At 43.2% G+C, this 15,558-nt stretch overlaps 2 protein-coding genes across 4 annotated transcripts in view; one reads left to right on the top strand and one right to left on the bottom strand.

The window, feature by feature from the left end:
* The window catches only part of TSPAN4 (tetraspanin 4), a 528,357-nt gene that overhangs the window by 10,788 nt on the left and 502,011 nt on the right, over positions 1-15,558 (bottom strand). For all 3 annotated transcript variants that reach the window (XM_063437235.1, XM_063437236.1, XM_063437234.1), the window contains one exon: positions 7,050-7,151. In XM_063437235.1, coding sequence (XP_063293305.1) covers positions 7,050-7,151 — 102 coding nt within the window. The remainder of the gene's footprint in view (positions 1-7,049; positions 7,152-15,558) is intronic.
* Positions 1-15,558, top strand: part of CHID1 (chitinase domain containing 1) — a 768,611-nt gene that overhangs the window by 479,857 nt on the left and 273,196 nt on the right. The gene's annotated exons all lie outside the window — the stretch shown is intronic.

The raw sequence follows: 15,558 nt of genomic DNA, 5'->3' as shown, positions 1-15,558 counted from the left end.
GGCCTCTTGGATCTCGCGGCTCGCGAGATACCGGCGGGCGCCTTCTCCGCTCGCTCGGCGGATCGGTTACTCACCCGACCGCCGGGCTCTCCAGGTTACATCCTCTCCCTGCAGGTTACTTTGGGAGAGGATTAAAAATCAAACAGTTTTTGGGTGTTTTTCTTTTCACCTGCCTTAGGAACGATGTGTCACTGACTATAAGGCTCAGGCCTGCCTACACACGACATTGCTGTACCCCCCTGCCTAAATGTTACCACATGCATGCATTTAAAGAGACAGTCACAAATTTTCAATTTTCCTGTCTCCAGACCCACAGGGTCATACAGGCTCCGTGCTTTATATAGAGGCAGTTCTTTTACCCTACCTAGGGTAATCTATGGTACACTGCCATACCCTTCAAGACTATACTGTCAGACCTGCAGGGTCCAAGCATATCTGCCATATCCCTCACGGGATTTTTTACTATCACTCTCCCTGCCCAGGGAAAAGTTTACTTGTACACCCTACACAGGGTCTTACTGTATTACTGTACATTGCCGTACATTGTATGTGGGTGTCCTCTGAGTATTTTTCACGGCACACCACCTGGGGCGCCCCCCCAGACATGCATGCTCGGTCAAGCACTGACCTATATGATTGATGTGGGTGTCCTCTGGTCCTCCACGGCACACCACCCGGGGTACACCCCGATTACAAGCACGGAGGCCCAGACCTCATCTCATAACGTTTGCCTGTTGTTGTGCACCGAACTCTGAAACAACTGTGGTGAATCTGGATACACCCAGACACCTTTCTCATCCGCTACACTTCAGGCTCACATCTCTCTCTTCTCTACTGACTGGCGGACGACCCACAGTTGTACCAGAGGGCTGTGACTATACATAAGTATTACACTATCCCCACTGACTCTCCCTTTCGCCCTACAGGACGAGAGAAAGGTTACGAGTCATGGAAGACACTCAGTCCAGCCAAGACTTTCAAGCGATGATTAACGCCGCTGTGGCGGCCTCGGTAGAAAAAGCCCTACTGAGGGCGCTACCCCAGAGCCAGGGTGGCGCAAGCCCCCCGGAACCGATGGAAGCCTCGGGATCCGATCCCTCCAAACCGAAGAGGCAGAGGAAGGGTTCACCCCCATCCTCAAAAGCCAAAAGCAATCTACCCGCTAAGCGGAGTAAGAGCACGGAAAGAAGGCACCCCGGGCACTACACTCCTCAGACGAAGAGGATTCCTATGTGCCACACACTCTAGACGTAGTGGACGAATGGCACGGGGACGGCTCGCCATCAGAGGAGGACGAGTGGCAGGATTTACCCCCCACATCCTCCAGATTCGTCAAGGAGACGTTCCTAGACGAAGATGGCCGGGACGAAGATGATTCTTACGGCAAGAGAGCCGGAAAAAACGGAGACGGAAGATTCAAGGACGACCAGGGTAACCCCCTGTTCGACCCACGCACCATTCGGCACCCACGATCTTCCGAATGGACATTACCAGACCACCTGACGGACTTCATACATTATTGGCTACGTAAGCCTCTAGAGAAGGACGTACGGGCTCGCCTCAGAGCCCTAGACCACTAATACCGGACAAAGTAGCCCTTACACCCGAGTTCGATAATACAGTAGTGGTCTTCATGTCTCGTTCCGGACGTGACCCGCGTAAGGGTGTGGAGAAGGGCATGAAGGCGGCACAGGACAAGGTGCTAGACCTACTCGGCCCCATCGCAAAGACTTTGTATTTTGCAGACCTGGCACTCAGCCAGGGGTCTCAACTAGACCCGAATATTATACGGGAATGGGCCCAACGATCAGTTTGCCTTCTAGGCAACGCCAATGCTGCTCTATGCACAGAAAGACGTCGGTCGGCACTGATCCGAATCGATAGTAAGCTCCTGGATCTAGGGGCCAAAGAATTTGGACCGAAGGCACAGGGGCTCTTGTTTGGTGATGCCTTTATCTCGGAGTTAAAAAAGCATGTGAATCTCTTCACTACCCTAAACAAAGCACAGACTTCGCTTAAACAGGTTTTCAGTACACCGGGAAGAGGTGTTTTTGGAAGGGCTGGTCGGCAGAGGAACCGAGCCACCAGCCGTTTCTGGGCGTCAGGTTCCAGACCCTTTGCACAAGCCCCAAGCTTCTTCCCTTCAACGACGCAAAGAACATCCTCGTACCGAGGGGCAGGAAGAGCGAGAGGCTTCAGGGGCCGAGGCCGCGGCCGTTTCCCTAATGGTGAGTACACCTCCATACCAAAACGCTTCCAAATTTGTTGCAGGCAGCCTGTCTCTTTTCTTACAGAACTGGAAGCTTATTACCAGAGACGCCTGGGTTCTCCAGACGGTGAAAGGGTTTGTGATAGAGTTTTCAACAACACCCTTTCAGAGCACACCCCCCCCCCCCTCCTATACACATGTCGGCAGAACAAAGGCGCCTGGTAGACAAAGAGATTCAATCACTCTTCAAGAAGGGCGCGGTTCAGTACGCGACAGGAGGGGAGGGCTTCATAAGCAACATCTTCCTGGTCAAGAAGAAAACAGGCGAGTACAGACCAGTTATCAATCTCCGACAGCTAAATTCCTACGTGACATACAGGCACTTCAAAATGGAAGGAATCCACCTCCTCCAAGATCTTCTCATCAAAAACGACAAAAACGGTTCACACGCCTGGACCTCAAAGACGCGTACCTGTCAGTACCCATGGACGTACACAGCCGTCGGTTCCTACGCTTCCTGTGGCGCGGAAATATCTGTCAGTTCACGTGCCGGCCATTCGGCATCAGCTCGGCGCCGTGGTGCTTCACGAAGCTGCTGAAGCCGGTGATGGCCCACTTTCGGTCCTCGGGCGTCCGATGCCTGATATATCTGGACGATTTGCTGATCTTCTGCGAATCGGCTGCCAGACTGAGATCGCAGACGAAATTTGTCGTTCGCTTGCTGGAATCTTTGGGTTTCACGGTGAACAGACAAAAATCGTCTCTCTCCCCCTCACAATTAGTCCAATTCCTCGGGTTCGATATCGACTCGAAGGAATGCGTGCTTCGGTTACCCCAGACGAAAGTGGCCTCGATACGGAAGGAAATCAGAAGGACACTGAGAATGGACACCATATCACTCACAATGCTCGCCCGGATCGTGGGACTTCTCTCCTCATCTATTCAGGCAATATTCCCGGGCCCTTTGCACTACAGAGCCATGCAAAGGTTGAAAGCTGAATACTTACGCACCGGACCTTCATACGACAGCTGGATCCCACTGTCGACGGAGGTGAGAACGGAACTCCGATGGTGGTTACTGCACATTCAAGCATGGAATGGCAAGGCGATCTTTGGCCCCTCCCCAGACTTCATCGTGGAGTCGGACGCCAGCTTATGGGGATGGGGCGCACACTGCACAGACGCCTCCACGGGAGGCCCGTGGCGAGGGGACGAGACCGAACTCCACATAAACTGCCTGGAACTGATAGCGGGGTCCTTCGCCATCCGCAGTCTGGCCAAGGACAAATCGAACTGCTGCATCCTGCTCCGCATGGACAATGTGTCGGCAGTACAGTACATCAACCGCCTAGGCGGGGCCAGGTCTCGAGCTCTGACGGAAGCCACGAAATACATTTACAAGTTCTGCATCTCACGGAACATCACGCTACAAGCGGAGTATCTACCGGGAGTCTCCAACCTGACAGCAGACTGGTTCTCGCGCCACTGGCGAGACACCAGCGATTGGACACTCAACAGGGAGATATTCCAAGAACTGCGACGGTGGAAACACCCACTCACAATAGACCTGTTCGCATCCAGGACCAACCACCAGTTACCGAGGTACTACAGCTGGCTCCCAGACCCGGAAAGCGAAGCCACGGACGCGTTCCTACAGAATTGGCCCACTCAAGGAGCGTATGCGTTCCCACCGTTCTCCATGATTCCACAGGTGCTACGATACACACGCACTCACAAGATATTACTACTGCTCATCGCACCCCTCTGGCAGAGCCAACCGTGGTTCCCAGACCTCCTGGAAATGTCGTGCGGGAACCCGCTTCTGCTCCCCAACTCTCCACTAACCCTGACGGGACCTCGGGGAGAGCCTCACCCCCTCATCCTGGAAGGACTATTGGAACTAGTGGCCTGGACGGTTTCAGGGGCTCCTGGACAGTCCACGGCCTATCGCAACCAGCTAAGGATCTTCTCTGGGACTCATGGGCTCCCGGCACCAGGAAATGCTATATTTCCGCTTGGACAGCCTGGAACGATTGGTGCGTGGAAAGGGATTCAGATCCCTTTACAGCACCTGTCCCGCTGATCCTTAACTACCTATCACATCTGTTCACGCAGGGACGATCGTATAGATCCCTCAATGTGATCAGATCCGCCATTTCGGCAGCACACATTCCAGTACAAGGCAGACCTGTAGGACAGGACCCGCTGGTTTGCCGGTTGCTGCGGGGCGCCAAATTATCGAGACCCCCAGCACCCAAGTACTCACGCCTCTGGCAGGTGGAAGTGGTGTTAAAATTCCTTAGGTAGAAATTGTCCGGCCATTCCCTATCACTGAAGCAACTCTCAGCGAAGTTGGCCCTCCTATTATGCTTCGTTTCTTTCAGAAGAGTGGCAGATGTCAGGGCGTTCGATGTGGACGGTTTCTCCCTCACTCCGGAAGGGGTTACCTTCAACATATTGAGACGCACCAAATCTGACTCAACATCGGTGTCATACCCATATTTTGGATCGGACCCCAAATTATGCGTAGTCAGAGCTCTTATGAGATACACTGAGATCACAAACCCTCTGCGTACTTGTCCTAGGGGCCAACTCCTAATCTCCTACGTGAAACCGCACAGACCGGTGTCCACTACAACGCTGGCCAGATGGATTCGCTGGATATTATCTTTAGCAGGTGTCGAACCTTGTTTCGGAGCACACTCAGTCAGAGGGGCGGCGGCGTCCCAAGCCTTAACGGCCGGCGCCTCCCTGGCCGACATTATGCGCTGCGCGGATTGGTCGCTAAAGAGTACCTTTAGGACTTTCTACTTTCGACAATCCGCCCATGCTTCCTTCACTCTAGTCAATTCGAAGCTTTAAAAATGCAAATATGAAGCCTCCTGTCATGTGGTAAAATTGAAGATTATATTAGCTTTAGTGTACTAATAATCTTAATTTTAGTAATGACAGGAGGCGAATATTTCCCACCCTATAGGATTCCCGCCCAGGTTTTTCCTCACGTTATCCAAATTACATTCAGAGCTCAGGTAAGCATGCAGGTTTGTATTATACTTGCAACTAGATTCGGGTTGGGTCATGTATAGAGTGTATAACTGACCAGGTTTTTTTCCTCACTTCTGTTCTGTTTATTTGTATTAACTGTTACTACCTTCATAGACTTCTGTCATATTCAGGTTAAAGATATCATATAGTCATTGGTACTTCAGGTTCTATTTGTTTATGATATGCGGACAGGTCACCACGCCAGAGTCCTTTCACCTTTTTCTTTTTCCTTCAGCATGAAAGTATTCCCTATGGAATGAAGTTTCGTCGTCCTTACTGCTGCATCATGGACATAAAGGAGTTTTTCCTTTGTTCTAATATGTTGTCATTTTTGTTTATATGACTTGTTGTAATTGCTTGTTATTTATATTTATCGCCTCAAAGAAAGAGGAAATTATGTCATAGACAGGCCCTTTTATGGGCAGCATATCTTTTTTATGATTGGTTGTTTCTGTTTCTATGCTGCTGGAGTTTTGAGTAAAGAAAGATATGCAAATATTCGCCTCCTGTCATTACTAAAATTAAGATTATTAGTACACTAAAGCTAATATAATCTTCAATTTCTAGTCTTCTTTACAAAAAATGCTAAAATTTCTAGATAATTCGAGCCACAACATGATTTTTAATGGAAGCACATATAGTTCAGCTCTCAGTTCCGTTTATCAGAAAGTGAAACTGCTACCAAAGCTGATAGTAGATCCAGCTGCATTGAGCTACAGATGCGAGCATTTTCACGGAACACTTTGAAAGAGCCGCTCAAAAGGATTACTACGCCTTCCAAGTATTGAACTACTAAGCAAAACTATGATTTTGTGTGACATGTTTTTTTAGGGAGCTTATAACTGCAGCAATATTTGCAAATCATTGCCAATGTAAAACAGTCAGAAGCGAGATGGGAGTGTGGATTTCCTTGCACTATAACCCAAGCATAGAGCGTTAGCGGTAATTGTGCTTGGGGTATCCTCTATGTATTGTTGTACCAGGCTTGCTTCATGGTGTTCCCAATTGCTAAAGCATCCACACATTATTATTATTTGGTTCGATGTCATACTAGTTGTTTTTTAATTTAATAAATTAGTGCAGATTACTATTTTGTCTTTATGCAGAGACTCCAATGTGATTGAAAGATCAATATTCTACAAATGTCTGCCATTGGGTACTATATTAAAATTAGGTTAGAAAATCTAGTGATGAGTCCTTGATTTATATATTCTGTATTTCTGAATTTTTATTTTAAAACTCTCTTCTTTTTAGTCACTGCAACAACATTGCTTAACCCCTTAAGGACCAAACTTCTGGAATAAAAGGCAATCATGACATATCACACATGTCATGTGTCCTTAAGGGGTTAAAATGCCCATTGTACATGTAGTATGCAATTTTGTGCTATTATCAAGAAATTTATTCACATAGAAACCGATCCTTAAACCTGTAAATGGAGATTAGCATAGTCATAAGAGTTGCATTAATATTACCTTCCCATCAAGAAAAATTGGCGAAATGAAACCACAATTGCTTTTCTGTAACAAATACATATTCCTCGTCACAATTGTGTTACATTAGAAACCTTCCCACAACTGAAATGTTCAGCTTCCCTTGTTGCGTGAAATATTAATACAATCTTTTAAACTGAAAAGGTGCACTAATTTTCGATATTAATAGTTGTAATTTAATACACACCATTTATATAATAAAAAATGTGTACTATAAAATGTACTATTGAGATATGGAACATTTTAATCAAGATTTATGATCAAGAATAAACAGAGGGTTGTTCAAAATATTTTCTACTTACATCTGTCTGAATGATGCTCCATGCATTTGTGAGCCCAATGTTGCCTTCTGTTCCATACAAATGGAGACCCTTCTTCAGATCTTGCTGGGCGTATCTGTCAATCTAAAAAGAGAACCGAGTTTGAAGTATTACTACAGAAATAGGGAAAAGAAGACTGGTATGCAAGTTAGTGTACCACTCAGAGAAGGGGCTAAAGCAACAACATAATAGACGTGATCTAGAACTTTGAAATTCATTAATATTTTTAACAAAGAGAAAAAAATCATTGAACACAGAATTTGCATTGGCTGTTTTGACGTACAGTTTGAACACAAAAGGTAGAAGCCCATTGGAGAGGGGGAGGTCTGGAATTGACGTTGAGCCGCTGCGAGATGAAGTGGATATTTAATTTGGACACTCTGTCTCCTGGCGAACTCAATGTCGATTTCGAGATGTCAGCACTTATCTAATTTCATTTGTGTATTCCATTTTTATTTAAATTGTGGATTTCCATCTTTATTTAAAAGTATTATTTTTAAAATCTTTTAATAATTCTTGTCTCCTTGTTTTTACAGATTTATTAACTATTTATCCCTTTTGTGAGATGTCTCCTTTTTTAGTTATGTACTACCTATTATTCCCCATTATGAGTGTATTTCACTTTAAGGGGATGATCCTCCTCATATTATAGATATGCATTATTAGCATTTTTAGTTATTAAACTTTTATGTATTCTGTTACATGGATATTGGAATATAAGAAACATTGTCTATGTAAAAATATGTTTTTTAATTTACATTGCATGAACTTTTATTTGCAATATAGATGTGCAATGCTATATAATTAGTTTTAGGTAAAACATATATGTTTGTAATATATGTATGTATAGTTGTTTAAATATGGAGAAAGAACTACACTTAATGTTTATACTTGATATATGTATTTACATTTTCTGTATGTAGTGGCTCTTTCCCCACTATAAATATGGCGAAAACGCCAGTACTGCCGACATGTGAACAATCAATAAAGCTAGGATTGAAGAACCGGAAGTGACATCAAAGCGTATGACGTCAGAATCATGTGACCGGGCGGAAAGTCACATGATGCGGATGTTCGGCGGACCCGGAAGTAAAGGAAGACGCCGGGAAAACAGCGCCAATTTCAAAGAGAGGAACACTATTTAAAAGGCAGAGAGTCAGCATCAACCACACACTTTGACAAAGACCTGGAGGTCGAAACGCGTTAGTGCTGTGGACATTTTATTTCCTATGTTATTTTAGCTTATTTTAGCTTCCTGTATTTTATCCAGTAAAGTTTTTATTTATCTTTACCAAATTGGATATCCTAGAAATTATTGAGAGGCTGGAAAGAAGTTATCCTGGTGGGGATTGTGAAAGCTTGAATGAGCTAATTATTCATCTGCTACTGAAGCCAGAGCCAGCTATATGTGGCTCTGCATACTGTGAGTGACCCATTGCCCTTTACTGATTTATGTTCCTTTCAAAACAGTATCACACTATGTATGTGTTTTTATTGTAGGAAAATTAGGAGGTGTTCCACTCATTATAATAATTATACAACATTTGTGTATATTCTCTTTGCACCCCCCTTATACCTTTTTCTTTCACTATAAACTTGAGTGCCATTTAGTGATTTTGGGCACTGGGGGTAGTTGCTTACTCTTTGGGTTAAAGCGCCAATCCACCATTCTTTTGTTGTGCTTGGCCAAGAGAGCACGTTGAGAAGGCTACAAGCCCATCCAAGATTACAGTATACAGTAGTACAGTTCAACATTTTACTACGCACGCTCACTGTCCACTGTCTTCTACCAGCTCTTGCTGGGACTTTATGAACAGTGCAGACTGACACAAAGTGACAATACTAGGTCAAGGAATGCAGCTGGGCCTGGACAATGCTAGCTAACATTATTTCAATGACAACTATGACACCTGATGAAAGTGCCAATGACCTTACTGGAATAGCAGGTGATGTCATATCTGGCTCGATTAGCACTACTAAACCTATGCACCTGGCAGTTTACCAGAATGAAGAGCAGGACTTCTGCCCAGGATCTAGAACTCACTTCTCACGTTGAATGTTGCCATCAGACAGAGCAGTGTTACATTGTAAAACTAGATTTTTGTTTATAAAAAAGAACTGGTTATTTATTTATTTAGTAGCTTATGCCATAGTTCTTACAAAAATAAAAATGATAATGAATTTTACAAACATTTGAAATATAGCTGCACTACATAATGCAAACCACGCACAAAGCTCCTTGTGAATGTGAACTAAAAGCGATATCTAATCTGTGTACCAAGTTCCTGTCATCATTGATGTCACCATCACTTGTGGGGCTTGTTTCTCATTCTCTGCAAGGTTTCTAGATCCCAGCAGGCTCTTATAGTGTGTTCATATATAATGTACAAATCTATGTCAAATTCAATGTAGAAGCAGCAATGACCCTAATGAATATCCCTCCATTACCGCCTTGCATTTAGTATGAAGGACTCTCTGAGGACACCAGCAGCTGATGAACTTTCCATCACACCTGCCCCATGGTCTCATTCACAAGTCCAGGTTCAACACTAGACAGATGTCCTGTGCAGGAATGAGCTGAATTTGCCTCTGAGTGCCTTTCTCTGGCACCAAGGGAGTCAGCCTCTATCTGTCTGTCTACCCATAACGCCTCGTTATCTCTACACAGAGTGAAGGGGCTTGATGAGTAAAGTACCAATTACCCAGAACAAAGGCTGCCTTACAGACAAAGCGAACACGTGGCAAAGTGAAGGGACATGGGTCTGCTTGTGATGGAGAATCAATGGGCTTTGTGTGGATACAAACGAAGAACAGCTATTTAATCATTTGCTGCACATCCCCTATCAGATCCTGCTGGGAAAACACTATTATTAGCTGCAATTCACACCGACCACTCGGCACTCTGCTCCTCAAGGACCCTCAGACTGCGTTGGAATTCTCAATACCCATAATGAATTCTGTATATAAGGCTTAACTTCTTCACTTCCAGAGAGTCTCTGCAAATTCCAGCCATGCACAGTTTTCTGATTTGTAAATACACAGAAATTCCAAGGATAGTTATGAAAGTTTTTAAAGGATAGGATAGGTCCTATGAAATCAATACTGTATGCTGTTTTGTATAAAAAATGTAAAAATCTGTATTTTGTTTCCCGCCAAGCCTCACATAATTATATAAGGTGTCATATCATGTGGACTATGCACGTACACTCTAACTTTCTGATAATTATATACTGTGTCATATCATGTGGACTATGCATGTACACTCTAACCTTCTGATAATTATATGCTGTGTTATATAATAGTGTGGAGTATGCGTGTGCACTTTTACCTTCAGGTAATTGCAGACTGTGAATGTAATAATGCAGTGCAGATATACACTTCAACGCTCAATTAATTATAAACTGTGTCGTACAATGGTATGGAGTATCTGTGTACACCGTAACCCTTCGATAATTATATGCTAAATTGAATAATCATGTTCTGCACTTGAATTCCAAAGTAATTACACACTGCGTTGTATAAAAATATAGAGAATGCATGTACATTTAAGTCCAGTGGTAATTACAAGCTGCATCGTAACATACCAGTATGAAGTATACACAGGCAGATGTCAATCTTTGAATAGTTAAAACCGGAGGCGTATAATGGTGCAGCGAACGCTTATACGCTTTAGAGTTCTGAACATCGCATGCTGTGTTGTATATTGGTGATAAGTAGGTACTTTAAAACTTTAGTTCATCATGCACAGATGTAGAGCGTGTTTATATAATTTAAACACAGATTATAACCAAGTTTGTCATTCTGAAATAACATTTTCAACACGTAACAACAGCTACTCAGCACATTGTAGAGATGATTATCTGTATCAATGAATGTCTGTGGAATATGTTGCACTATATACTTATGAAATGTACCTCGATCTGTTTACATTTACATAATTTTGCCCCAGTACTGCACGGCGGATAAAGGTGGTGCTTTATTAAGAAAGGGACTTGTGCTGTTTCTGCCTGCAGATGCTCCGATACCCGTACAGGTCCAGCAGACAAAACCAACCAATTAGGCATATAGCCATCCTGTTCAGTTTTACAATCACGTGGGAAGAGGTGAAAGTGCCCTGAGCTGTCATTAGATGCAGAAAGGCACAACCGAAACAGACAGGTGCTAAGCATTACAGAGAGGAGATGGAAGCTACTCGATAGGTCAGCACATTCAAAGGCAAGGGAGGTTTATCCTAAAATTCCTGCTCTTCAGATCTAAGCATTAGACACACATCCAAACTGATCATTATAGAGAGATAAACTGAGCACTTAGGTGGGAAGAGCCTACATATAATACGCATAGATTTGTAGGGACGTAAGGACCTACAAGAGGCACAAAGGCAGATGTACTACATCTGGGTCAGTCAACCCACCTCTTTCAAATCCAGTCCTTCAATCGAGCTCCTTCAGCCATCATGTCTCCTTCCCATGTTTTCGAGCCATTGTGCTCACTCGCTGCTTTCCAGCAAACAAACCCATTACTGCCGTCTACGGTCATGTATTATGTATCAGCCAAAGTACTTCATTATTATACTCAATTCAGCCGTAAGATAATTTTATTTAGTGTTGTTAAAAAAGCATTAACATAACTACTGCAGCTCAGTGTGGTATGTTGGCTAAAACCTGTAGGTGCCAATGGCTGGTTTAAGAGTAAAACCATTTAGGAAACAACTTTACAAAACACTGATCCTGCCAAAAAGAACCCAGGTTTATGTTAAAGATTTGAAAGCAAATTCCAACATTTTAAAATGAGCCCTTATCTTACAGGAATCCAGTGTAGGGACTGACAGAGGAGGGAGGGGTGGGAGGTGCGGGCGGACAGGAAGATGAGCTTCAGAGGAGGGAGGTGCGGGCAGACAGGAAGATGAGCTTCAGAGGAGGGAGGTGCGGGCAGACAGGAAGATGAGCTTCGCTGCCACACTCATTATAGCGAGGCAAGTTGGGAACATGTAATTCCACTTGTCAAGGCTAGAAAGGATAGCGGCATAGACCAGCTCCTTAGCCGCATCTAGCGATAAATAGGGGCCAATGCGAGCTATGATTTTGCAATGGAAGCGGCAGGGTTTAGTAATTGATTACATATGAGGGGTGAGGTTGGAGTCAAAGAGAACACTTAGGTAGTGAACCTGTAAGGTAGAACTGATGGTAATGCCAATGACTCTCAGGGATACCGACAAAAAAGGACAGAACCTTCGGGAACACCAATAGAAATGGGTTGTGCTGAAGAGGAAAAGCCAGAGAAAGAAACACTGAAAGAGTGGTGGGAGCTGTAGGAAGAGAACCAGGAGAAAGCAGAGTCTCATAGACTGAGATTATGGAGGATGAGAAGAAGTTGTTGATCAACAGCGTCAAAAGCAGCAGAAAGGTCAAGGAGAATTAGGAGAGAGTAGATACCAATGGATTTGATGAAATTGTTGGATACTTTGCCCAGTGCCATTCAGAGACTGCTATAATAAAAGAACACTCTAAAGTTAAAAATAAATATTTATTTTTAACATTAATGTTTTCCTCTAATGATACAGTGTTCCTGTTAGCGTTTGGATTCAGACACCCCGCACCCCTAAAAGCTATTAAGGAGGAAGAGCAGTATCTAATAGACACTAGAGATATGGCTACAGACAAATGTAAACATTACCGTTTCTCCCCAAAATTTTACATTGTTGGAAAAACAGGGCAGGATCCATGCAATAAAACCACTTTATTAAGATGAAGTGGTTTTGGTGCTCAATTGTCCCTTTAAGGTGATATTTATTGTTCGCTGAAGTCTGCAAGTGCCGTATTTTTTACAATGTGAATAAGGAAATTATGATTTTACTTACGTGCTGATAAACTGAGCGTGAGAACATTAAATACACTCCCTCACAGCTGGCAGGCATAGAATTAACAAGTCCTTTTTTTCCCTAAATAATTCAAATGTTTCAGCAATCTTTTAAAGTGGCATTGTTTGCAACTTTGGACTGCAAAAATAGCTAGCCATTCCTCAATCCTCGATGTGTTTAACGTTCGTCCGGCACTTCCATTGTTAAAATGGGGAATGTAGAGGACACCTTGCACAGCTGACCCTATATAAAAACTTAACTACAAGATGCTTACTGAAGCGAAGCCAGCCTAGAAAATACTTTTAATGCGTGCTGATGGTGATCCAGGTTGAAGTGCACTGAATTATTCATTGAGGTCATTTCTGAGGCAGATCTGGCACCTGCAGCCCTTTCTTTCAAACAAAAGATGCACAACTGAAGAGGAGCCCTGTGTCTTAATGGGAGTTGCAAGGGAATCTTATATTTACAAGTGCCATATGCAATTATCATTCTTAAAGCGAGCATGGTGGTATTTTACAAGTGATGCATTTTAATTAATATAGCATTATGGTTAATGATAAAGTTGGTTTCTTCTCAACGTGGTGACTATACATGAAGACTTCCCCAAATTAGTTACTGCCTCCTATGAAATTGACTGACCACGTTCTTAAGTTTATGGGGGTTTTCCTCCCTCCGCATGACCTGGACACATCAGCCCTGAAACTATTGTGTGATCATTCTACAAGCCTTGCATTCTTTTACTGCCTATTTTCACCATGCTTGATCACTGCTACAGTTTCTATGACTTGTGCAGTCTGGCAAAACCAACTGTACGAATGCAGCAGAAATTAGATACGGCTCTCTTAAAGAGGTTCTAGAATGCATCAATTTCCTGAGTAGTCTTTGACTACTGCCCCAATGACTTACAGATATGTATTATGGTTCAAGTTAAATTCTGCGGACATGGTATCTAAATCTAGACTATAACAGTTGCTCTTTACTGGGAATACTTGCTTTGAGCCTAAGAGAAAAAAGCCAGGCAAAATCGTCTCACAATGGTGAGAACGAAGCCCCTTGGATATTTGGCATGTCCTAGCTAAATAACTGGTAGATGGCTACAGTAAAAGCAACTGTTACAAAACTAACAAAAGGTAACAAAAATGGCTAGTAAGTTATATACAATAACATCCTAGCCTTATAAGGTTGTTCCTTTACCTCCCACTAATGTGAAAAAAGTAAAACTACATACACACAACTGGCTTTATTATAAGATTGGCCAATATGGGCATTGTTAAATAAAAGGGTAAATCCTAAATAGTGAGTAGTGAGATTCTGTCTATAGAGGGTTATAGCCCTGGTACTTGGGGAATTGTAATATCTCAAATAGCATGGGGTACCAGTGGTTATATGTCCGTATCCTCTAAATACTACATACGAGGAGCCAATAAAACCAAGATTGTGCCCGCAGGCTCACAAGTATATAGATATACAAATAGTATTACCAAGTCCAAATAAATACTCTTGGCATGTAGATCCACAGAGGACCGCCTTTGGGAAGAAAATGGATAGAACAAGCCTTTCTTGAACTAGAGAAGTAAATGGAAATAATTAGATTGTTAAAAAAAAGTAATTATCAAGCCATCGTCTATCCTTTTTCTTCCCAAAGGCGGTCCCTCTGTGGACCTTTTTTTTTTGTTTTGTTTTGTTACAGGTGCTTTTACTGTAGCCATCTACCACTTATTTAGTTAAGATTCTCCCAATTATCCAGGGGGCTTCATTCTCACCACTGTGAGACGATTTTGCCCGGCTTTTTACTCTTAGCATATAATAGGAGTTAAGCCCCGAGACAGCCCTGGAGTGTCTCACTGGTGTACTGACTCTGTGATAGGGGACATACTTCACTTCACTTACGTGCATGTGTACTGGTGTGTTTCCAGCCACAGAATATTTTTTTCTTGTTTTGTGTTGCTTTGCGCCTAGAATAGATAATTTTATATCAGATTATTGAGATAAGATGATCTGAGTTGTCCAAGAAATCTAGATTTTCATAATTACCAATCCATTTGTTACTTTAAATAATAAAGAGTTTACCCAGTGCCCACTTCTTTTTGAGGGCACTTCTCCATGTCCAATCTGAGAACCCATTTCAAATCTTTACAAGAATAAGCAAGCTGTGATACTTTCATGGGTTCTGAGATCTGTCCACGTTTCCCAGAATTCTCACCTGACTTTCACTGGAGCTGGATATACATAATGCACCACCCAGTCATAACTTAGGTCCCATCACCTGCTTGGCCACCTTGGCATCTTCTGTGAGCCATGGAAAAAGTGTATGGACACCAGAAGCAAAGATGGGCCTGTCCACTGTCATGGACTAGAATTGCCATGATGTTTAATCAGCTGAAAGGCATAGTGATTATAATGTGCAGTCTGCCCAAAATGACTTCTCTGACAGCTGCTTACTCCTTCTCTGATGTGGGTAATTCCAAAATATATATGGAATCTTTACAGCCATTCCAGACTTTTACGATTGAACACGTGTAGCTAGGCCCTACCACTTGAGAATATGACAGATCTACCATATGGTTACCTAGAGATTATGTTATACTAGTTTCCACGCCTACACAGAAGTAAAGGCAATATAGTAATGGAAAA

This window comes from Pelobates fuscus, chromosome 12 (assembly GCF_036172605.1).
Source record: "Pelobates fuscus isolate aPelFus1 chromosome 12, aPelFus1.pri, whole genome shotgun sequence".
NCBI classification, from domain to species: domain Eukaryota; kingdom Metazoa; phylum Chordata; class Amphibia; order Anura; family Pelobatidae; genus Pelobates; species Pelobates fuscus.
Note: the sequence above shows the minus strand (reverse complement) of the source record. Positions and strands in the feature narration are given on the sequence as shown.